The 25,465-nt window shown below is 41.6% G+C and overlaps 1 protein-coding gene across 1 annotated transcript; it reads left to right on the top strand.

Moving 5' to 3' along the window:
* The first annotated feature begins 61 nt into the window (after positions 1 to 61).
* On the top strand, positions 62 to 25,002 carry vipas39 (VPS33B interacting protein, apical-basolateral polarity regulator, spe-39 homolog). The gene is made up of 19 exons (XM_038968388.1): positions 62 to 115; positions 6,100 to 6,192; positions 12,885 to 12,990; positions 13,735 to 13,875; positions 14,196 to 14,234; positions 14,338 to 14,402; positions 14,547 to 14,603; positions 14,866 to 14,958; positions 16,406 to 16,439; positions 16,766 to 16,868; positions 18,488 to 18,515; positions 18,879 to 18,952; positions 19,366 to 19,441; positions 19,854 to 19,988; positions 20,527 to 20,568; positions 20,928 to 21,104; positions 21,468 to 21,557; positions 22,049 to 22,153; positions 24,419 to 25,002. The coding sequence occupies exons 2-19, from the start codon at positions 6,100 to 6,102 to the stop codon at positions 24,437 to 24,439; spliced, it is 1,479 nt and encodes a 492-aa protein (XP_038824316.1). The 5' UTR covers positions 62 to 115; the 3' UTR covers positions 24,440 to 25,002.
* The last annotated feature ends 463 nt before the right edge of the window (positions 25,003 to 25,465 follow it).

Genomic DNA, 25,465 nt, shown 5'->3' with positions numbered 1-25,465 from the left:
TTCTTTGAAGCATACGGTAAATCACAAGCGCACTACATTTCCCATCAAAAGGTAGGGCAGATTGACCAAGAGACGTCTACTGCTACCGACCAGCTGTATAGCTACATTTCTGAAGGTAATTATTCGTTTATGAGCTTTTAGAGCCATCATTTACTAATTATCCTTCACTCTTCCACAGCCCTGAAATATGTCGATATTTCCTGAGATAGTCATGATAGAACATTTTCCTTTCCCTCTCTGCCTCCCTCAAAAATACCTGCCATCAATCACCACAATCATAGCCTAGCTACAGGCTCACAAGAAGAATACTTACCTGTTGTCTAGCAATCGAAAAACCCTAATCTCCATAGTGTTTTTAGCGGTTAGCTTTCACACAGCTGGCCATGTGAACTACAATTCTAAACCGACGCTGTGTTACAAAAATCAATAATAATCGCTTGTGAAACGGTTTTTAGAAACATGTGGCCCTTGTCTTCCATATCAGCGAGAAATAATCTTTCAAAAAAAAACTACACACTTACTATAACTTTACCAGATTTGCACAGATCCATACGCTGTGTGTGCCACCAGATGACAAACTACACTTCATCCCCAGTTAAGTTTACAGGAAACATACACACAGGTGTTCGAAGATACCTAATTAGAACAGGTGGTCATCTGTCTTCCGTAAACAAGCACTGTAACATGGAGACATGGCTGTGTGGGAACACTAACCCTAAAAAGGTGTGTAGTAATTTAACTTTTGTTTTTTGTTTTTATTATTTCTAGCTGATATGAAAGATAAGTTCCATATTTCCAAAACCATTCCGCAAACAACGCGGTTTAACGTTCAGAGAAGCTTCGGGACTGTTAACAAAACTTCCCGGCCAGAATATACTATCATCAATAGGCGCTTAAGGTAGTTAGTGTCTATTTTTTTTTTTTTTACCATGTGTGTCATGAGTGTGCAAATCTAACAGTAGTGTCAGAAGCAAAAGTAGCAGGGGAAACATATCCCAATATATTAGACCTCTGATTATTTAATGAATTAATAAGACAAGGTCTAAGGGAAATCCATAGTGATTGCGGTCGAGATAACTAATGGTCCAATGACTGTACCTGCTAGCAGCATGTGTCCAAAGCTACATACATAATATATAGACGGTTCTGATTGTTTTTAGATGCACCCCCACCCACCCAATCAAAATCTACACAGAATAAAAATATTAACGCAACATGTAAAGTGTTGGTCCCATGTTTCATGAGCTGAAATAAAAGATTGCATAAATTTTCCATATGCACAAAAATATTATTTATTTCATATTTTGTGCACACATTTGTTTACATCCCTGTTAGTGAGCATTTCTCCTTTGCCAAGATAATCCATCCACCTGACAAGTGTGGAATATCAAGAAGCTGATTATACAGCATGGTCATTACACAGGTGCACCTTATGCTGTGGAAAATAAAAGGCCACTAAAATGTGCAGATTTGTCACACAACACAATGCCACAGATGTCTCAAGTTTTGAGGGAGTGTGCAATTGGTATGCTGACTGCAGGAATGTCCACCAGAGCTGTTGCCAAAGGATTTAATGTTAATTTCTCTACCATAAGCCGTCTCAAACATCGTTTTAGAGAATTTGGCAGTACGTCCAACCGGCCTCACAACCGCAGACCATATGTATTGTGTCGTGTGGGCGAGCAGTTTGCTGATGCCAACGTTGTAAACCGAGTGCCCCATGGTGACAGTGGGTTTATGGTATGGGCAGGTATAAGCTATGGACAACGAACACAATTGCATTTTATTGATGGCAATAAAGAGACCCACGGTCATGCCATTAATTAATCGCTATCATCAGCATGATTATGCACAGCCCCATGTCGAAAGGATCTGTACACAATTCCTGGAAACTGAAAATGTCCCAGTTCTTCCTTGGCCTGCATACTCAGACATGTCACCCATTGAGCATGTTTGGGATGCTTTGGATCAACGTGTACGACAGCGTGTTCCAGTTCCCACCAATATCCAGCAACTTCACACAGCCATTGAAGAGGTGTGGGACAACATTCCACAGGCCACAATGAACAGCCTGATCAACTCTATGCGACGGAGATTTGTCGAGCTGTATGAGGCAAATGGTGGTGACACCAGATACTGACTGGTTTTCTGGTCCACTCCTCTACCTTTTTTAAGGTATCTGTGACCAACAAATTCATGTTTGTATTCCCAGTCATGTGAAATCCATAGATTAGGGCCTAATGAATTTATTTCAATTGACTGATTTCCTTATATTAACTGTAACTCAGTAAAATCTTTCATTGTTGCATTTATATTCATTTTTTGTTTAGTACAATATGGATGCCAATGTTTTGTTTTTGCTTTGTGCGCACACCTGTCTGGTTGACACCTGTTTCTTGTTAGCTAATGAGTCCCGCAAAACAGGCAGGTGCTGCCCCAGAAGGGTAGTAAAGGAAACGTGTGCGCATTGGTATTCATATTTGATTTTGATTTGGGAAAAGGGGGTATCATCTAAAAACTGGATTTAAGTTTCTTGTTCACTGCTCGGCACCGTAAACAGCGATTCTCCAATCAGAACCATCTACCAATTATGGATGTGGCTTCAGACGCGGGACACAAGCAGCTAGCAAGTAGTCATTGGACCAATGATAACATTTTATGGAATTCTATAATGTGAATGGAATTCTACAGTTTTTCAATTAAATGTTTATAGGACAAAGTTACATGTATTTAAGTATGTTTTTGTTGTAGTGGGGACAGTAACGTACATTTTTTTGTTTTTACTTTAAAGTAAATATATTTTTATGTTTAGCTCACATAATATAATTTCAAAGTATGCATTAAGGTGTCTATAATGTAATACATTTGCCAAAAACAAATGTAGACATTCATAAATGCATTTCTATAGCTTTTTTACAACGGTAGGGGAGTGCCAAGATGGAGGTACAGTGGCTTCAAAACCGTGTCCCCTGGCAGTCATCTAGTGTACATATAAATCATTGCATTAGACCATGAGTTATCTGGAACGCAGTCGCTATGGAATGCCCTTAGACCTTGTCTTATTAATTAATGAAATAATTAATCAGAGCTCTAATATATTGGGCTAGTGGAAACAAAGTGCACAGTACATGCTGACACTGACCAAGTGTGTCAGCTACAATCTCAAGAAGCATTTCAGTTAGGCCTCCAGCAGGGGTAGGCAACCCTGTTCCTGGAGTGCTGTAGGTACTGCCGGATTTTGTTCCAACTAGGCACTACACTTGACCAACTGAGCTTTTGATCAGTTCATTGATTGTCTAAATTCAACACACCTGGTCTTCCAGGTTGGTAAAATCAAAAACACGAAGTGCCTATGGCACTCCAGGACCAGGGCTGTCTACCCCTGACCTACAGGCTAGTGAAAAGACTATATTTGAATATTCTATGACATTTTGGATACAGTAGCGAATTCTGGAGGAAGCCCGGTTGGGACTTGAACCAGCAAGCCTAGCTTTTGTCTGTCCTTATAGAACATAGTCATCGACATGGCCACAGTGGAGAAAGTCAAATGCTTCAAGTTCCTGAAATGGTCCCTTCACACCAACATTGTGGCGAATAAGGAGCAACAGCGCCTCTTCAAACTCAGAAGGCTGAAGAAATTCGGCTTGGCCCCTAAGACCCTCACAAACTTCTACAGATGCACCATTGAGCATTCTGTCGGGCTGTATCATCTCATGCAACTTCACTGCACACAACCGCAGGGCTCTTCAGAGGGTGGTGGGGTCATCCCAATGCATCCCCGGGGGTCCAGGACATCTACAGCACCTTGTGTCACAGGAAGTCCAAGAAGATAATCAAGGACCTCAGCCACTCGAGCCATGACCTGTTCATCTGGCTATCATCTAGCAGGCAAACACAGTACAGGTTCATCAAAGCTGGGACCGAGAGACTGAAAAACAGCTTCTATGTCCATCACTAGCCGACATCCGCCCAGTACACTGCCCTGCACCTTAGACACTGTCACTAGCCAGCTACCACCCGTTACCCTACCCTGTACCTTAGAGACTGCTGCCCTATGTACATAGTCATTGACTATTTTAGTAATGTTTACATAATGTTTATTGTTCTGAAATCATTTCTGTAGTTAGAAACAGATAAGATTAGCATTCCTGCAACATTATTTTGTTGAAATTTTTATTTGATCTCTGAGAAATTACGCTAAATGTTTACTCATTTTATATATACATACTGTATTCTCGACATACAGTAGCTCATCCTATATAACTACTGCTGGGCATACCTTTTCCTACTTATACAGTGCATTCGGAAAGTATTCAGAACCCTTGACTTTTTCCACATTTTGTTAAGTTACTGCCTTATTCTAAAATGTATATATATTAAAAAAAAATACTCACCAATCTACACACAATACCACATAATGACAAAGTGAAAACAGGTTTTTAGAAATGTTTGTACTTATGGAAATACTTTATTTCAAGCCATGAGGTCGAAGGAATTGTCCGTAGAGCTCCGAGACAGGATTGTGTCGAGGCACAGATTTGGGGAAGGGTACCAAAACATTTCTGCAGCATTGAAGGACCCCAAGAACACAGTGGCCGCCATCATTCTTAAATGGAAGAAGTTTGGAACCACGAAGACTCTTCCTAGAGCTGGCCGCCTGGCCACACTGAGCAATCGGGGGAGAAGGGCCTTGGTCAGGGAGGTGACCAAGAACCCAATGGTCACTCTGACAGAGCTCCAGAGTTCCTCTGTGGATATGGGAGAACCGTCCTGAAGGACAACCATCTCTGCAGCACTCCACCAATCAGGCCTTTATGGTAGAGTGGCCAGACGGAAACCACTCCTCAGTAAAAGGCACATGACAGCCCGCTTGGAGTTTGCCAAAAGGCACCTAAAGACTCTGACCATGAGAAACAAGATTCTCTTGTCTGATGAAACCAAGAGTGAACTCTTTGGCCTGAATGCCAAGAGGAGGAAACCTGGCACCATCCCTATGGTGAAGCGTGGTGGGGATGCTTTTCAGTGGCAGGGACTGGGAGACTAGTCAGGATCGAGGGAAAGATGAACGGAGCAAAGTACAGAGAGATCCTTGATGAAAACCTGCTCCTTCCACCTTTCACCTGCTCCTTCCACCTCACCTTTCAACAGGACAACGACCTTAAGCACACAGCCAAGACAATGCAGGAGTGGATTTGAGACAAGTCTCTGAATGTCCTTGAGTGGCCCAGCCAGAGCCTGGTCTTGAACCCTATCGAACATCTCTGGAGAGACCTAAAAATAGCTGTGCAGCGATGCTCCCTATCCAACCTGACAAAGTTTGAGAGGATCTGCAGAGAAGAATTGGAGGAACTCCCCAAATACAGGTGTGCCAAGCTTGTAGCATCATACCCAAGAAGACTCGAGGCTGTAATCGCTGTCAAAGGTGCTTCAACAAAGTAATAAGTAAAGGGTCTTAATACTTATGTTAATGTCTAAACCTCTTTTTGCTTTGTCATTATGGGGTATTGTGTGTAGATTGAAGGGAAAAAAAACTATTTAATCAATTTTAGAATAAGGCTGTAACGTAACAAAATGTGGAAAGTCAAGGGGTCTGAATACTTTCCGAATGCACTGTATATTGTCCATACTGTCCGTACACAGTATTGTACTGTTAGACACTTACTGCACTGCTGAAGCTAGAAACATAAGCATTTCGCTGCACCTGCTTTAACATCTGCTAATCTGTGTAATGCGACAAATGAACTTTGATTTCTTTAGCCATTAGGCTATGCCAAGAAGTCTCAACTTTCTGATAACATTCCTGGTGTTGTAAAAGACACCTCCCCCTTCTGAAGCACGCCTCTATGTTTAACTACCTCATGTCTCCCATGGATCCAAAGGATGTTTCCGCTGATCTCACTCTAGCACCATCCCACTTCTGAGACTAATGTAGCAAATTCTGGAGGACTCAAACCTGCAGCCTTATGTCTGAAACCGCTTGATATGGTTGCTGTTGTTGTACTAAGGACGCATCCGCAATGTTTGTATAAACAATAGAGATATGATATATCCTTCTGTGGTATAAACAATGTGCAGTAAATGTAACTAACTCTGTTCCAGATGACAAGGGGTAAACCAGATGAGGAGGAATACTGGAACAATTCGAAGTTCAAAGCTTTCACATTTGATGATGAAGATGATGACTTTACCAAGGTAAATAACTTAAGTCTTAGGGGTGTCCCAAATGGCACCCTATTCCATATATAATGCCCTGCAAGGTTTTTATAGTAAACTGAAACTAAAACCCATGAAATAAATAATATACCAACCGGTTTGAACTGGGGGTAGCTGACTTGATTTTTCTTACATACTAAAGTTAACAATCGACCACCGCGGGGCCAATGTGTACAGCTGTCCCAACGCTCTGTCTAACTGTTAATAATCATTGTGTGCAATACAGTTATGGAACCTCAGAAATTCTACTTTTATATCACCCCAAATAGATTTTACAAATACAAAAGATACATGTACTCTGTGGAAATCTCTGGTAAAACCGCTAACAGTAAGTTTATCTTTTGTATTTGTCAAGTCATTTTTGTATGATAATTAAGTTGTGTTCAAGGTTTCCAATGGCAATCAAAGATCAATTGTTTCTTGATAGAGTGTTTCACACTTTACCAAATCACCTCAGCTAATCAAAAGGGACGTGGAATTAGTCATGAGAAGGGCTTACCTAACCTATGACCTGATCCACTGTTAAGGCACCATGTATTGATGAGGAATTGGTAAACTGTATGGTTGAAAGGAGTGCCTAAAAAGTCTGGCTGCACATCTGACTGGCTGATTTACTGCAAATTGAGAAATGATGTGACTAAACAGTAAGAAGAAGAAACTGTATTATGAATCCAAGATCTATGATATAAAGAACTTTGGAGTACTTTAAATGAAATTATGGGCAGAAAGACAAATGCAACTCCCATCTTTCATGGAATAAAAATTGCATTAGTCACATGCGCCGAATACTCAGGTGAAATGCTTACTTACAAGCCCCTTGTAATTAAAGAGTAGCAGTAGAATAACAATAGCGAGATTATATACAGGGGGTACCGGTACAGAGTCAATGTGTGGGGGCACCGGTTAGTTGAGGTAATATGTACATTTAGGTAGAGTTATTAAAGTGACTATGCATAGATAATAACAGAGAGTAGCAACGGCGTAAAGGGGGGGATGCAAATAGTCTGGGTAGCCATTTGATTAGATGTTCAGGAGTCTTATGGCTTGGGGGTAGAAGCTGTTTAGAAGCCGCTTGGACCTTGGCGCTCCGGAACCACTTGCCGTGCGGTAGCAGAAAGAACAGACTATTACTAGGATGGCTGGAGTCTTTGACATTTTTTAAGGCCTTCCTCTGACACCGCCTGGTCTATAGGTCCTGGATGGCAGGAAGCTTGGCCCCAGTGATGTACTGGGCCGTTCGCACTACCCTCTGTAGTACCTTGCGGTCGGAGGCCGAGCAGTTGCCATAACAGGCAGTGATGCAACCAGTCAGGATGCTCTCGATGGTGCAGCTGTAGAACCTTTTGAGGATCTGAGGACCCATGCCAAATCTTTTCAGTTTCCTGAGGGGGAATAGGTTTTGTCGTGCCCTCTTCACGACTGTCTTGGTGTGCTTGGACCAGGTTAGTTTGCTGGGGATGTGGACACCAAGGAACTTGAAGCTCTCAACCTGCTCCACTACAGCCCCGTCAATGAGAATGGGTGTGTGCTCGGTCCTCCTTGTCCTGTAGTCTACAATCATCCTTTGTTTTGATCATGTTGAGGGAGAGGTTGTTGTCCTGGCACCACATGGCCAGGTCTCTGACCACCTCCCTATAGGCTGTCTCGTTGTTGTTGGTGATCAGGCCTACCACTGCTGTGTCATCGGCAAACTTAATGATGGTGTTGAAGTCGTGCCTGGCCGTGCAGTCATGAGTGAAGAGGGAGTACAGGAGGTGACTGAGCATGCACCCCTGAGGGGCCCTGTGTTGAGGATCAGCGGTGCGGATGTGTTGTTACCTACCCTTACCACCTGGGGGCGGCCCGTCAGGAAGTCCAGGATCCAGTCGCAGAGGGAGGTGTTTAGTCCCAGGGTCCTTAGCTTATTGATGAGCTTTGAGGGCACTATGGTGTTGAACACTGAGCTGTAGTCAATGAATAGCATTCTCACATAGGTGTTCCTTTTGTCCAGGTGGGAAAGGGCAGTGTGGAGTGCAATAGAGATTGCATCATCTGTGGATCTGATAGGGTGGTATGCAAATTGGAGTGGGTCTAGGGTTTCTGGGATAATGGTGTTGATGTGAGCCATGACCAGCGTTTCAAAGCACTTCATGGCTACAAACGTGAGTGCTATGGGTTGGTTGTCATTTAGGCAGGTTACCTTCGTGTTCTTGGGCACAGTGACAATGGTGGTCTGCTTGAAACATGTTGGTATTACAGACTCGGACAGGGAGAGGTTGAAATTATCAGTGAAGACACTTGCCAGTTGGTCAGTGCATGCTCTGAGTGCACGTCCTGGTAATCCGTCTGGCCCTGAATGTTTACCTGTTTAAAGGTCTTACTCACATCGGTTGCAGAGAGCGTGATCACATAGTCGTTCGGAACAGCTGGTGCTCTCATGCATGTTTCAGTGTTATTTGCCTCGAAGAGAGCATAGAAGTAGTTTAGCTCATCTGGTAGGCTTGTGTCACTGGGCAGCTCTCGGCTGTGCTTCCCTTTGTAGTCTGTAATAGTTTGCAAGCCCTGCCACATCCGATGAGTGTCGGAGCCGGTGTAGTACGATTCGATCTTTGTCCTGTATTGATGCTTTGCCTGTTTGATGGTTCGTCGAAGGGCATAGCGGGATTTCTTATAAGCTTCTGGGTTAGAGTCCCACTTCTTGAAAGCGGCAGCTCCAGCCTTTAGCTCAGTGTGGATGTTGCCTGTAATCCATGGATTCTGGTTGGGGTATGTACGTACGGTCACTGTGGGCACAACATCATTGATGCACTTGTTGATGAAGCCAATGACTGATGTGGTGTACTCCTTAATGCCATCGGAATAATCCCGGAACATATTCCAGTCTGTGCTAGCAAAACAGTCCTGTAGCTTAGCATCTGCTTCATCTGACCACTTTTTTATTGACCGAGTCACTGGTGCTTCCTGCTTAAATTTATTGCTTGTAAGCAGGAATCAGGAGGATAGAATTATGGTCAGATTTGCCAAATGGAGGGCGAGGGAGAGCTTTGTATCCGTCTTTGTGTGTGGAGTAAAGAGTAAAGCTGTTCTTGACCCCCCCCCCCCCCCGCCCCCCCGGTTGCACATTTAACATGCTGATAGAAATGTGGTAAAACAGATTTAAGTTTCCCTGCATTAAAGTCCCCGGCCACTAGGAGTGGCTCCTCTGGGTGAGCGTTTTCCTGTTTTCTTATGGCGGAATACAGCTCATTGAGTGCGGTCTTAGTGCCAGCCTCGGTCTGTGGTGTTATGTAGACAGCTACGAAAAATACAGATGAGAACTCTCTAGGTGGATGGTGTGGTCTACAGCTTATCATGAGATACTCTACCTCAAGCGAGCAAAACCTCAAGACTTCCTTAGATATCGTGCACCAGCTGTTGTTTCCAAATATAGATAGTCCGCCACCCCTCGTCTTACCAGACTCTGCTGTTCTATCCTGCCGATACAGTGTATAACCAGCTTTTGTTGATGTCGTCGTTCAGCCACGACTCCGTGAAGCATAAGATATTACTGTTTTTAATGTCCCGTTGGTAGTTTAATCTTCCTCGTAGGTCATCAATTTTATTTTCCAATGATTGCAAGTTAGCTTGTAGATCGGAAGGCAGTGGGGGTTTATTCGATCGCCTACAAATTCTCAGAAGGCAGCCCAACCTCCGCCCTCTTTTGCTCCGTCTTTTCTTCACACAAATGACAGGGATTTGGGCCTGTTCCCGGGAAAGCAGTATGTCCTTCACGTCGGACTCATTAAAGGAAAAAAAAGCTTCTACCAGTTCGTGGTGAGTAATCGCTGTTCTGATGTCCAGAAGTTATTTTTGGTCATAAGAGACGATAGCAGCAACATTATGTTCAAAATAAGTTACAAATAATGCAAAAAAAACAAACAAAAAAACACAGTAAAATGTCAGCCATCTTCTCGGGGCACCATGATATATCATCACAAAACCATTTGATGTTACCAATTATTTTAATGATTACTTCATTGGCAAAGTGGGCAAACTTAGGCAGGAAATGCCAACAATGAACAGTGAGCCATCGTACTCTGCATAAAAAAAACTAATAATGAAAGAAAAGCATTGTAGTAAATTTGAATTTTGTCAAGTTAGTGTGGGAGAGGTGAAAAAGTAATTGTTATAGATCAATAATGACAAACCTCCAAGTATTGACAACTTAGATGGAAAGCTACTGAGGATGGTAGCTGACTATAGCCACTCCTATCTGTCATATCTTTAATCTGAGCCTAGAGGAAAGTATTTGTCCTCAGGCCTGGAGGGAGGCCAAAGTCATTCCGCTACCCAAGATTAGCAAAGAGGCCTTTACTGGTTCTAACAGCAGACCTATCAGCTTGCTGCCAGCTCTTAGCAAACTGTTGGAAAAAATGTATTGACCAAATACAATGCTATTTCTCTGTAAACAAATTAATAACAGACTTTCAGTATGCTTCTAGAGAAGGGCACTCAACATGTACTGCACTGACACAAATGACTGACTGGTTGAAAGAAATTGATAATAATAAGATTGTGGGAGCTGTACTGTTAGATTTCAGTGCAGCCTTTGATATTATTGATCATAACCTGTTGTTGAGAACTTATGTGTTATGGATTTTCAACCTTTACCATATCGTGGATTCAGAGCTATCTATCTAATAGAACTCAAAGGGTTTTCTTTAATGGAAGAGTCAAACATGTAAAGTATGGTGTACCGCAGGGCAGCTCTCTAGGCCTTCTACTCTTTTCTATTTTTACTATTGTCCTGCCACTGGCATTAAACAAAGCCTGTGTGTCCATGTATGCTGATGATTAAACCATATAGACATCAGCTAATGTAGTGACTGAAACCCCTAACAAAGATTTGCAGTCTGTTTTGGAATGGGTGACCTGTAATAAACTGATTCTGAACATCTCTAAATCTAAGAGCATTGTATTTGGTACAAGTTCTAGACCTCAGCTGAATCTGGTAATGAATGGTGTGGCTGTTGAACAATTTGAGGGGACTAAATTACTTGGTGTTACCTTAGATTGTAAACTGTCATGGTTTAAAACATATAGATTCAATGGTTGTAAAGATGGGGATATATTAATACTATGCATGTCAGTCTCTCTTGGCGAAGAGTTGAGGAAAGACTGACTGGGTCACTAGTTTTTATTTTAAACGTTGTGTTGGACATTCCAAATGGTTTGCATAGTCAACTTACACACAGCACTGACACACACACACTTACCTCAACAGACATGCCACCAGGGGTCTTTTCACAGTCCCCAGGTCCAGAACAAATTTAAGGAAACGTACAGTATTATACAGAGCCATGACTGCATGGAACTCCCTTCCATGTTATATAGCGCAAGTGAACAGTAAACTAGGTTTTAAAAAACTAATAAAGTAACACCTCACGGCACAACGCCTCTCCCCCATGTGACCTACTCCCCCATGTGATATTTATACTGACATGTATGTGTAACTCTCTCACACACATGCTACATGTTAATGTTTCTAAATGTATGTCAATTGTAAAGTCTTTTGTCAGTAATGTCTTTTAGGTTTTGTGTCGGACCCCAGTAAGACTAGCTTTCTCCATTGGCATCGAGCTAATGGGGATCCTAATAAATCAAATCAAAACCATTACCTTATGTATTACTGGCCCCCAGTTGCAAGAACTGACATCCCTAAAAACCAAACTATATAACCCAAATGGTTCCTTGCCTCCCACGCACGCTTTCTGTCCATAATACTAAAATACAATATATAAAAATGTAACTACATTAAAAAAAATGTGCAAATCAGGTCTGTAAACTAACTGGAACTAAGCTGAATTGCATACTTTTTGTGTGAAAAACTCATAGAAATAAAACACTAAACCATATAAACCTTGATGCACTACTTTTTTTACCATGGCCTATAGGGGTGGTACTATGTAGGGCAGTGTTGCCCATCTCCGGTCTTCGAGTATCCCCAACAGTACATCTTTTTTTTCGTGGCCCCAGGCCGACAACAAAAATGTGGGCTGTTGGGGGTACTCGAGGGCCTGATTTGGGAAACACTGATGTAGGGAAGGGCTCTCCAAACCTGTTTCTGGAGAGCTAACCTGTAGGATTTCGCTCCAACCCTAGTTGTAACTAACCTGATTCAGCTGATCAACCAGCTAATTATTAGAATTGGGTGCGCTAGATTAGGGTTGGAGTGACCCTACAAGAACTTAGCTCTCCAGGAACAGGGTTGGAGAGCCCGATGTAGGGAATACGATGCTATTTGGGACGCAATACTTTTATGCCAGGCGGTTGGCCAATCCTCTTCCTGTTAAACTACTGAGTATGCAGGCTTTTGCTCCAGCACACTTGATTCTATTAATCAGCTGCACATCAAACCGGTGTGTTTGAGCAGGGCTTGAGCAGAAGCCTACAAATCCTAAAGATCTTCAAGAGGAGGGTTAGCCACCTCTTATGTATGTTACATTTGGATACTTTAACTAGCTTACCCTATCACACAAGGGTAGGACACCAAAGAAAGACAATGGTGGAAACTTTTAGCAAATGTAAACATGGCCAGCGGCTGGGTATGTGGCATCTGAAGTTTGGAAACATACTTGCTCACATTGGACTGTCAAGGTACAGAAATGTAGTGTGAACATAAACATGTTTTTTCTATTTCTAATATATTTAAGCTAAAGGAATCCAAGCGGGCTGTGAACAGTATCCGCAGCCTGGTAGAGGAAGAGGATGAAGAAGATGATGTGGAGAAGGTCAGCTGGAGTGGAGAGCCTGTTGGAAGTAAGAGAACTGTCCATCATCAGTTTTTTCTCTGTACTGAAAGTGCACTATATTGAAAACTTGACTGCTGAGTGACATACATTTTGGGGGATTGTATTAACCGTAGACTAATGAACAAAATATTAAAAGCTTTTTAAGTGAACTATTCTTTTAAAAAGGTGCAGTCTGTATGTTCTCTTTCCTGTAAAAAAAAAAAAGGTGGCGTGCTGACAATTAATGGGTCTTTGCAAGTGCCAAGATGAGGTTGGTGCAGTCATTGGTGTAAACCGAACAATGAAATGTGCTACAATAGAATTATACATTGAGTGTATACAAAATATTATGAACACCTGCTCTTTCCATTATATAGACTGACCTGGTGAATCCAGGTGAAATCTATGATCCATTATTAATCCACTTCAATCAGTGTAAATGAAGGGGAGGAGACACGTTAAATAAGGATTTTTAAGCCTTGAGACAATTGAGACATGGATTGTGTATTAAACTCAATAGTTAGAAGGTGTTCTTAATGTTTTGAACTCAATGTAATTTCCTAAATGAAGCAACAGACACTGTGTGTGTTTATAATTTAGGTTGATTCTTTGTAATTTGGTTCGTTGCCACAAGGGAAACAGAAAACGAATGGACTGTGCCTTTTTAAGTTTTGTGATAAGTTCACTTAGGACCAGTACGTTTGCTAGTAACTTGAATGGTTCTGGGCCTAAATGTTGTAAGTTGTGGCCCTAAATGTTGGTGTTCCCTCAGGTATCTCGTGGTCGGTCAAGGAGACAGAATCCAGCAATCGCTCCACAGGAGAGGTGCGGGACCAGAGCTTCCCCAAAATCCACACTGCCCCTTCGTTGCCCAAGAATAGTTCTGGCTACTCCTTAAGCTCCTTATTCAAAGGTACAACTCAGTCCACCTCTTGACAGGTTTTTAAGGCCATTCTCGTTGGGTGTATTTAGATTGGAAGTGTTGTGTTGTGGGTCGATTTTTGAGTTTGGGATAACCGATTTTGTGACCGTTGCATTCGACCCAATCAAAATGGGTTCGCTTCATTCTGTCAAACAGATTTGCCCTCGGTACAGTTTTGAATCTATAAGAAACACCAATGAGCTCTAGCTATACACTAACCATTGTCCCTAGTTTTGCACATTCTCAATGCGAATACTAATGTCAACATAAGTATTTCCTTATCAATTAACACACACTCTCTCATTTTTTAGGAAAGGCCAAAACTGGGAGCTTCCAGTCCTTCTCTGAGTGTGGGTAACATTTTAGCAAGAGTTGTTACTCGATTTTTGCCATATGTGTGTGAAAATTGCTATTTTGAAAAGCGTGGTTCTCAACTTTTCTAGTATTTTATAGCTTTCGGTGATCCATCCATCCGAAATTACGCCCCGGAACTTCGGAAACCAAAATCTGAATACAAGGTAAGATATGTTTTATGTTACACATAATCAGTATATTTCAGAGCACTCTGAAAAGTTGTTCCACAAACTGAACTAACATCACTAATACTGTATTTACTGGACTGTCGTTGGTCTATTAATGATGCTGTCATCTTGTTGTGGCAGGACTACGTCAGTGACTGGACCCCTGAGGAGACTGTGAAGAGGATGCAGCAGGGAAAGGTAGGATCAATGGTGTAAAATCAACATTTATTTGTCTTCAAACTGACTGTAAATTGTAAGCTGACTGTTGTTATGCCTACTGTTAGTCACTTTGGATAAAAGTGTCTGCTAAATGGCATACAGTTTATTAGGTTGTTATTATCATCGGTTTTATAATGCTCCAGCAAATACTCTGCTTTATGTATTTAACAATTCTATGGACTGTGATATAATATTAATATTGTATTATTCTAACTCAGTCCATGATTGTATTTTCTCATAGGTCTACTCTTTGGAGAAGTTTCGCTCCTTACAGGACAAACTGCTGCTATTGGACGAGGCTGTGAATGCACATGATGGAAACGTCATCACTGCGGTACGATTTGATTTGACTCTAGTTGAAAGAAAACATCATTTTTATTACAATGAACAAAAATATAAACGCAACATGCAACAATTTCAAAGATTTTACCGACTTACAGTTCATTTAAGGAAATCAGTCAATAGAAATAAATAAATTAGGCCCTAATCTATGGATATCACATGACTGGGAACACAGATATGTATCTGTTGGTCACAGATACTTTTTTTTAAAGTTATGGGCGTTGATCAGAAAACCAGTCAGCATCTGGAGTGACCACCTTTTGCCTCATGCAGCGCGACACATCTCCTTCGCATAGAGTGGATCAGGCTGTTGATTGTGGCCTGTGGAATGTTGTCCCACTCCTCTTCAATGGCTGTGTAAAGTTGCTGGATGTTGACGGGAACTGGAACACGCTGTTGTACACGTCGATCCAGAGCATCCCAAACATGCTCAATGGGTGACATGTCTGGTGAGTATGCAGGCCATGGAAGAACTGGGACATTTTCAGCTTCAAGGAATTGTGTACAGATCCTTTCGACATGGGGCTGTGCATAATCATGCTGAAACATGAGGTGATGGCGGCAGATGAATGGCACGACAATGGGCCTCAGGATCTTTTCACGGTATCTCTGTGCATTCAAATTGCCATTGATAAAATGCAATTGGGTTTGTTGTCCGTAGCTTATGCCTGCCCATACCATAACCCCACCGCCACCGTGGGGCACTCTGTTCACAACGTTGACATCAGCAAACTGAACTCCCATACGACACCATATACTCTGTCTGCCATCTGCCCGATGCAGTTGAAACCGGGATTCATCTGTGAAGAGCACACTTCTCCAGCGTGCTAGTGGCCATCGACGGTGAGCATCTGCCCACTGAAGTCGGTTACGACGCTGAAATGCAGTCAGGTCAAGACCCTGGTGAGGATGATAAGCATGCAGATGAGCTTCCCTGAGACTGTTTCGGACAATTGTGAGGCCATTTGGACGTACTGCCATATTCTCTAAAATGATGTTGGAGATGGCTTATGGTAGAGGAATGAATATTCAATTCTCTGGCAACAGTTCTGATTGACTGTAGTCAGCATGCCAATTGCAAGCTCCCTCAACTTGAGACATATGTGGCATTGTGTTGTGTGATAAAACTGCACATTTTAGAGTGGCCTTTTATTGTACCCAGCACAAGGTGCACCTGTGTAATGATCATGCTGTTTAATCAGCTTCACGATATGCCACACCTGTCAGGTGGATTGATTATTTTGGCAAAAGAGAAATGCTCACTATCAGGGATGTAAACAAATTGGTGCACCACATTTTAGAGAAATAAGCTTTTTGTGCGCTTGGAACATTTCTGGGATCTTTTATTTCAGCTCATGAAACATGGGACCAACACTTTACATGTTGTGTTTATATTTTTGTTCAGTATACTTATACTGTTCTGTAACCTCTCATTGCAGGTTTTAATATATTTAAAGAAGTCATTAAGTAAAGGTAAGGTTTTTAATCCGTTTTTTTTTTTCATTAGATTGAACTTTTTTTTACCTCACTCTATTCTGGTTGAGTTACCAGGAATTTACACCAGTGCAAATTTTGCACCTTTTATTTTTCTATTTTCTTCGTCTTCTACATTTAGTTCTACCTTTTTTATTTATTATTCCCAGGTGTTGAAAATGTATGCATGCTGACAAAAGCATCTGCTAAATGGCATATATTATTCCTTTAGAACAATAACAGTTGCAAACTTTGGATGTTGCAAAAGTTAAGTGCACATGGCAAATATTCTGCAAATAATGACAGTTCACTGTGTTTCTGTGCAGAGATTCTCTTCCGGGAGTTGATAACAAGAGAAATAGCTCTTAGTCATTATATCCACTACCTGAAGGAAATAGGAGAACAGAAGCTTTTGGTGGAGCTTTTCAAGTGAGTAACAATTCACTAAAATACAGTGCATTCGGAAAGTCTAAGACCCCTTTACTTTTTCCACATTTTGTTATGTTACAGCCTTATTCTAAAATGGATTCATTATTTTTTCTCATCAATATACACACAATACCCCATAAGGAGAAAGTGAAAACAAGTTTTTGGACATTTTTGCAAATGTATTAAAAGAAAAAACAGAAATATCGAGACAGGATTGTGTCGAGGCACAGATCTGGGGAAGGGTACCAAAAAATGTCTCCAACATTGAAGGTCCCCAAGAATACAGTGGCTACCATCATTTTTAAATTGAAGAATTTTGGAACCACCAAGACTCTTCCTACAGCTGGCCGCCCGGCCAAGATGAGCAATTGGGGGAGAAGGGCCTTGGTCCGGGAGGTGACCAAGAACCTGATGGTCAGTCTGACAGAGCTCTAGAGTCCTTTCTGGTAGAGTGGTCAGACGGAAGCCACTCTTCAGTAAAAGGCACATGACAGCCCGCTTGGAGTTTGCCAAAAGGCACCTAAAGACTTTTGGACCATGAGAAACAAGATTCTCTGGTCTGATGAAACCAAGATTGATCTCTTTGGCCTGAATGCCAAGCGTCATGTCTGGAGGAAACCTGGCACCATCCCTACGGTGAAGCATAGGGGTGGCAGCATCATGCTGTGGGGATGTATTTCAGCGGCAGGGACTGGGAGACTAGTCAGGATCAAGGCAAAGATGAACGGAGCAAAGTACAGAGAGATCCTTGATGAAAACCTGCTCCAGAGCGCCCCAAACTGTGGTGAAGGTTCACCTTCAACAGGACAACGACCTTAAGCACACAGCCAAGACAACGCAGGAGTGGCTTCGGGACAAGTCTCTGAATGTCCTTGAGTGGCCCATCCAAAGCCTGGATTTGAACCCGATCGAACATCTCTGGAGAGACCTGAAAATAGCTGTGCAGTGACGCTCCCCATCCAACCTGACAGAGCTTGGGAGGATCTGCAGAGAAGAATGGGAGAATCTCCCCAAATACAGTTGTGCCAAGTTTGTAGCGTCATATCCAAGACTCGAGGCTGTAATCGCTGCCAAAGGTGCTTCAACAAAGTACTGAGTAAAGGGTCTGAATACTTATGTAAATGTAATATTGAAAAAATATATATATATATAAATTTGCAAACATTTCTAAAAACCAAAAGGCAGTTTTTGCTTTGTCATTATGGGGTGTTGTGTGTATATTGATGAGTGGGGGAAAAAATCAATTATAATCAATTTTAGAATAAGGCTGTAATGGTAACAAAATGTGGAAAAAGTCAAGGGGTCTGAATACTTTCTGAATGCACTGTATCCTTTAAGCCATAAGATTGTATCAATGTAGTTGTCATGTAACCTTGTTGGACTGGTTTTTACCGCTCCTGTTCAAGGAGTGTAGCATCTGAGTTGTGTTTATAAGGCACCAAAGGAAATAAAACAGACTGAAACAGGGAGGGACTGTCAGGATTTGTCCATTTTAAGAATTATTTTGCAAAAGATTTTAAATATTTTCCATTGTGTACCCAAATGATGGTACTGTGTGGTCAACTTGCTACTTGTATGCAGGCATTCTGATCAGTCCTCTTTTCTCTCGTGTCATCAAGGTCCCTGGACAGAACAGAAGACATGGCGGTATGTACTTCCCATGAACTGCCAAGCCATTCTGGGGGGGACAGTTACCTCAAAAGTCTAATTCAGTTACATTTCAGTCCATCCTAAAATGTGTCAAACAAGTGCAGGGGCAGCACATTTGAGTTGAAATAACCTAACATAGCAGGTGTAAAATAAATGCATGAGCAGGGTCTCCACATCTGGTTTTCAGGGGAAAAGGAAGCTCGGTTGAAGATACTGTATCCCTGAAAACTGTCTGTGACACCGCTGACGGTGGAGTTGAAATGAACAATACAGATTGTGCCTTTTAATGCTCTGCACTCATTGGTTGTTGATGGTTTTAAATCTCAATGCACCTTCCTCTGTTTCCATCTCCATATTCAGCTCATGCAGTACAGAGATCACCTCAACATCAGAGACGAGAACAAGAGGAGGGACTTTCTGAAGAACTGCCTCAGGTAAAGATCCACTCCACATTACCTCACGTCTCAGGGTCGTGTTCATTAGGCACAAAACGGAAGAATTCGTACAGACACAGGAAGGCACTACATGACCGCGTCCAAAAAGAAGTGCTGATTTTCGTTTTCTGTTGCAAAATGTTTTCCGTTGCGTACCCTAAGGAACAGAACCAAGGTAAAGAATCCAAAGTTTTCTCTCATGAACAGCATCTTTTTCTTTTCCCATTTTCTGCCACATTTTGATATTGTTGACTGGGGTGTTTTTAAATCATACAAGGTCGTACAAACCTTTTCCTGAAGTAAGGTCATTTAACACATTTGAATGTTACCTACTCCTGGAGTCAGAGATACTACACAGCAGGATTAGCTTTGGAGAACAGCGTTACTAACTAGCACCATGGACTTTGTTGCAGTCTCCCCTTCTCACCAGACGATGCCACTCACGTTCAAGACCACTACACACTCCTGGAAAGGCAGATTATCATCGAGGTGAGAAACCGCTGCTATTTTTTATACATACTCGACTAAAGAACACCGATGGCTGAATCTTGCTCATGGTACAGTAGTAACATTTTATTTTGCGCTTTAAATAAAATCTTGTTTGAAATCTGTTAAAAAGCATGGCGCACTAATATGGTCGCCATAAGGTTTCAATGTGTAATTTGGGAGAACAGTTTCGCCACAGATACCTACGCTATGACATATTTTGTCATAAGCTCGATCATTGCATAATATGTCAAATCCTATGTCATGTTTGACATGTTTATGTAGGCTTTAAAACCGAACATTCCAAACCTTCCCTTCTCTGTTTCTCCAGGCTAACCATACGTCATATCAAGCCATGCTTATGACAGCTTTATGTAGGTTTTAAAACCAAAAATTCCATGTGTTCCCCGTTCAGGCTAACGACAAACAGGTGGAGAGTAGCGGCCAGGCGGACATCTTTAAGAAATACCCGCGGAAAGCCTCCATCCTCAACATGCCCATCATCACTACTCTCTACTACTCCTGCTTCTACCATTATGGGGAGTCTGATGTGAGTTCTGGAACTGAAGTGGCCCTCAAACCTGGTCCTGGAGAACCACAGGGTGTGCAGGCTTTTGTTCCAGTACGAGCAAGTGCTCCAGATTTGGCATGATGATAAGTTGATCAGGTGAATGTGGTGTTAGTCCTGTTAGGGCTGGACTGGAGCCAGAGCCGGCACACCCTGTAGCGCTCAGGTTTGATGACCACTGTGCTACGGAGTCAGTTTTTTTCTGACTGTAATTCTCTATTGCGACCACAAGATGGAGACAGAGATTGTCAGTTACCTGGCTGTAGTAGGGAACCTAGTGTTAATCAGTGTTGATGTAAAAATGCATTAATCTGTGCATTCATCTATCAATCTTTTATATTATAAATATTGCAATTATATCCAAACATTTAATAATTAGTCTTGTTGTTAATTGAAATAACATTATGGTTGGAGTTGATTAAGGTCTGTTTGTGCGTGTGTGCCTGTATGTGTGTGTGCCTGGGTCTGTATCTGTGTCTGTGTGCACAACATCAACTAACTAGCCCAGTCTCTCCCACAGGGCACGTTCAGCAGTCCAGCCAACATACGGAAGACCTTCAGGGTAAGAGAGAGAAAGAGAAACTCGGACTACACATGAGTATTTGTCTGTCCATTTTGTTTTTGAATTAACTGGGCCTTGTCTTTATTACTAGGTAAATGTGTCTGGCTTGAGTCACTGTTGTGAATCTTTTCGTTCAACAATATTCTGGCTCCGTTTGCAATGAGACCATATGTATATTTTTGTTATTCATGCCAATCCATCTGTCCAACTATTTTAAGACCTTCATTGAGCTGAAGTTGTCAGAAAGACATCGATTTGCCTTCAACCCTATTTCCCAACAGAGTTAAGGGAAAATGTGTGTTTCCAGGTTAAACAACATTCAATGATTGTAATAACTCCCAAGTTTTGTCATCATCCAGATTTCAGATAAACAGTTTCTCCTCACATGTCTGGGTGCGAGGGCGAAGCTGAAAGCCTGGTTCGATGTGGACGCTCTGTTCACCACCAAGAACTGGCTGGGCTACACCAAGAAGAGGTCTCCCATTGGCTTCCATAGAATAGTGGACATCCTTCAGAAAAACAACGCACCAGTACAGGTAGGTAGGACAACTACAGCTGCACTTCCCCAGTCTCAACACCAGGTGGTACTGTGTTTTTAAAATCACCTGAAATAAGCACTGGTCTCTATTTCCATTGTTTTCAGTATTCTGCAGATATATTGGGTGTGGCACATTACATGCAATGCAGTTGAATTGGACAATTCAAAATGCCATAAGCATAATAGCTCAAATTAAACCAGAAAATGGCACTAAATAGAATTTAATTCATAGCTAGATGCTGTGTGTTTTCGTTTTTAGGGATTACACTGATTGTTATGCCACATCATGCAGATGTGTTGCCACATTTCTTTTAGTCGCTCATCCGTCTCTTTCTGTCCCTCTTCTCCTTTCTACTCCTAGGTGTTGCAGGATTACGTAAACCTGGTTGAAGACGCGGAGCAGAAGATCAGTTTGGCGCAGAAGTATAAGTGTCACGACGTCATCATCAATGTGAGACATCTGACAGACACACATGTTATAGCTCGATGTAGGAATCACCCCTAACCACAGATCTAGGATCACATTATGCAATCCCATATCCTAACCTTAACCCTTAGAGTCATAGAAAAATGGGCTGACCCTGGATCAGTGGTTAGAGGTAACTTCTACCAACTTCCATGTTTTAAAGCACTATAATGAGTATTGATTATCTATTTATTTTTTATTTCAACCTTTTTTTTAACCAGGCAAGTCAAATTCTTATGTAGAACTACATCCTATGTCTCTAGCACTACTGTTACAGTATTTTGACATAACTTACATTGGTAACAGTACTGCAGTTTAATACTATGCCTACAATGCCTAGTGCGCAAGAACTCGAACAATTGTGGCAAATGATATCATTGACAGTACGGATAACATTTAATCTCTTATACTGGCATCACATGCTATTTATCATTATGTGGCATGATGATTGATTGGCGGTTCTTTTGCCCAATCAGACGTACAGGGACCTGAAGGACCGGCAGCAGTTGATTGTGTACCGGGGGAAGGTGGAGAGAGGCTCATCGGAGTACAGGAAGATCGAGGAAATCCTCAGCAACTCGGTAAAATAGGCTCTGGGGTGAAGTTTCCCCTAGGTACAGATCTAGGATCTGCTTCCCCTCCTCCAATCTTACCCTTAACCATTAGTGTGGGAAATGCACCCTACACTGTAAGATAGGGGTCATCACCACAAGTCGGCTTCAGTCACATAATCTGAGAGCTTTTCTGTTACGCCAGCGGTCACTAACCCTGGCCCTGGAGAGCTAAAGTGTGTGCAGGCTTTTGCTCCAGCCCATCACTAACACACTTGAGTTTACAAATATGTTACTCAAAAAAACTCAATGAGGTCAATCAGTGGTATAAGTATCCGAGTTGAAAGAAAAAGCCATACACCCTTTAGGTCTCCAGGGTCAGAGTCAATGACCAATGAGTTACCCTGTACACTGGAGGGCAGACGTGTACCGGCTTTTGTTCCAGCCCTGCACTAACACCCCCGATTCGGCTAATTAAAATATTGATTAGCAGTTCGTATCAGGTGGTATAGGGCGAAGCTGGAAAGTACAGCTTATACGTATAGTGACCCTCCCAGGTCCAGAAGTGAAGAACACTTATAGGCGTTATTACGACACAAATACAACACAATTTGGCCCTAAGGAGACAGAAAATCAACAATTAAAGTTGCTTTGATTGTAAAGCGCGAGGACATTAAGCAAAATGACTTCTTTCAACACCCAACAATACAAGACTCCTTTGCATCAAAGGGTTTCTTGAGAACAATATTGTGCAGTAGATTGCCTAACTATGTGCAACATCCTGCATTTCCCATGTGAATTGGGTCATTTTCATTGTGGCACACAACTGACACGTTTTTTTAAACGTTTTGCAATACAAAAATATCCAGGTAGCCCCTCCCTGTTTCAGTCTGTTTTTCTTCAATTTGGTGCCTAATGAAAACAAACCTGTCTGAAAGTGTCACGTCTCTAGCAAGACGGGAAGTCTGCTTGTGTAAGGAAGTGGTGAGGATCAGATAAGGTGCAAATTTAGTCTCTCGTCTGTTCCTCTTGTAATGATAAATATGACAATCATAAGAGGATGGCTCATAATAAGACAGTGTGATGATGTGTCTACTTCAACTGAAGTGGCTGGTCATTGTCAGTTTTAAGTGGAAGGCTAAAATTGACAGCCCTATTTCCTTATGGGGGCATCCACTGTTGTGTAACACAATCTGTTTTCTCCGTCTGGTTGTGTTTTTATGGAAAGACAGTAGTTCCTCTTCAACCTTGGTTCCTTTCTGTGTTGATACTCATGGCCAGACAATGTATTTAACCTTCTAAAACACTTCCACTTCTCTTTTGTACATCTCAACAGAACTACACTTGTGCATGGTCAAATCTGAGTTATGTAATCAGATTAGTCATGTTGAAGGGACATTTTCACACACCCATATTCTCCAGCCTATTCTAAACTGCATTATAGTCAAGACTAATGATAATTTGGTCTTGGGACATGATCACTTGAATTGTGGGCTGGGTGGTCTAGCCCAGGGTTTCCCAAACTTTAGACAGGCAGCCCAATTCTGATCTGTTTCCACTAATTGGTATTTTGACCAATCACATCAGATCTTTTCACATCAGATCTTTTGCAGAGATGTATGTATGTATGTATTACGTAGTAATAAAGTAAAGTAACTATCTTCGAAGTGTTTTCATTTCTCAATGATAAAACCGATATGGATGAAAATACCCTCAAATAAAAGGTGACATTCTGTTCTGTCGCCTCATATAAAAATGTTGATCTCAAATCCAAAATGTTGGAGTATAGAGCCAAATTAAAAGTTTAAGCGTCACTGTCCAAATAAATATGTTGGAGTGTATATATTTAAAAATATATAATAATAAGTTTGAGTCACAGAGTGACTTCCAGGGATGCAATGGCGGACTAGTTTGTCACTCCGATGCACTCTGTGTGAACTTTTTGCATTTATTTGTCAAATTATCCTATAAAACTGTGTTATCCACTTCGAAAAGTGAACTAAACCCTTGGTCTGAGCAAACTGGTCTGAGCGTGGCAGGCAAGCTTCGAAAACAAAATAAGTTAGAGTCACAGTATTTAGTCCCAGCTCTAGTCCAGAAGAATTCATCCAATGGTAATCAAGTTTGATGAAATCACATTTTTAGTTGTCCATTAAATAATTAGATCTGCCTCTGGATTTATTCAATCAGAATCTGTGAAACAATTAGATAGTTGTTTTATATCAAATCATAATTCAACATGGTTAAAGTCAGAGTTTTATCATCACTAACAGGACTTTGGCTCTTTTCTTGCAGCAAATCCGATGGAAAAACTGACATCCATTGCTAGAAGACTATGACAACACTGCTTCAAATGGACATTTAAAACTATTTGTTTCAGATGAGACATGATGTGTGGGACAAATTATTTTAAAGTAACGACTCCTGGAGTGAAGATGCAGTTGACGGTTTGACTGCAAGACGAAGTTCACCTTCCATACTTTGTTAGCTCTGGTCCATGGCATTAGTTTGCATTCCTCCACTAACCGTTAGTAGAGGAACACACACTAACGCCCTGGACCAGAGCTAACTTTAAGTGTGACAGCCTAGGAGAGAGCAGGTGGCCATACGAATGAATGAGCCAAAACCTTCAATTTTCATGACTTTTTTTTTGGTTTGCAGTCTTGTGTAATGCTTGCTCGACGTGCGTATCCATCTTTTTGCCAACCCTGTTAGCTGTGCTCTTTACACAAGCCGAAGCAGAAGGTGCAACAGCGGTAGTAAAAGTCTGAACAACAGTATATAGACATGTATTCCTCTGACCCCCTGATCTAATTTATGTTTTTATAAACATGAAAATAAAACTTTAAGAACGGATGAAACACGTTCTTGACTTGCAACTGTGGTGGTACCTACATTTTAGAGCTCATTTACCTTTTTGGTGTACCATTTATTTATTTTTTTAATCTAATTCGTTGTTTTTTTTCAACAGAAGGTTACTCAATTATTTACAAAATGGTGGGTTGCAGTCAGTTTGTTACAGTCAACATCAAATTCATCATCTCCAGCTCGACTGCTACAGTATGTCAACATGTGTGAAAATGACAGGTTTCTAATATTGTAGTAAAAAAGCTAGAAGATGAGGGACAGTTGGAAATGTCCTGGGGTGGGGGGGTTGTCTAACTTTTATTTTTTTTCTTTGGAGAGGGTAGTGTGTTTTTTTTACTGCTTTACTTTCACCCTTTTGCAGGTTTTACTATATTATTTATTCCATCCTAGCCACATTTCCTCAGCTGCTTGCATGGGCACCCCTATATCAAGGTGTTTTGGTACTTCCCTTATGCACTACGCTTTGCCGCACGC

Source organism: Salvelinus namaycush, chromosome 29 (assembly GCF_016432855.1).
Source record: "Salvelinus namaycush isolate Seneca chromosome 29, SaNama_1.0, whole genome shotgun sequence".
NCBI lineage: Eukaryota > Metazoa > Chordata > Actinopteri > Salmoniformes > Salmonidae > Salvelinus > Salvelinus namaycush.
Note: the sequence above shows the minus strand (reverse complement) of the source record. Positions and strands in the feature narration are given on the sequence as shown.

Bases quoted from the DNA above. Each gene is read 5' to 3' on its own strand.
- vipas39 (XM_038968388.1), top strand. From the start codon at position 6,100: ATGACAAGGGGTAAACCAGATGAGGAGGAATACTGGAACAATTCGAAG. The intron at 12,991-13,734 runs GTAAGAGAACTG...GTGTTCCCTCAG, and splicing joins GAGTGGAGAGCCTGTTGGAA to GTATCTCGTGGTCGGTCAAG. The intron at 22,154-24,418 runs GTAAAATAGGCT...CTTTTCTTGCAG, and splicing joins AGGAAATCCTCAGCAACTCG to CAAATCCGATGGAAAAACTG.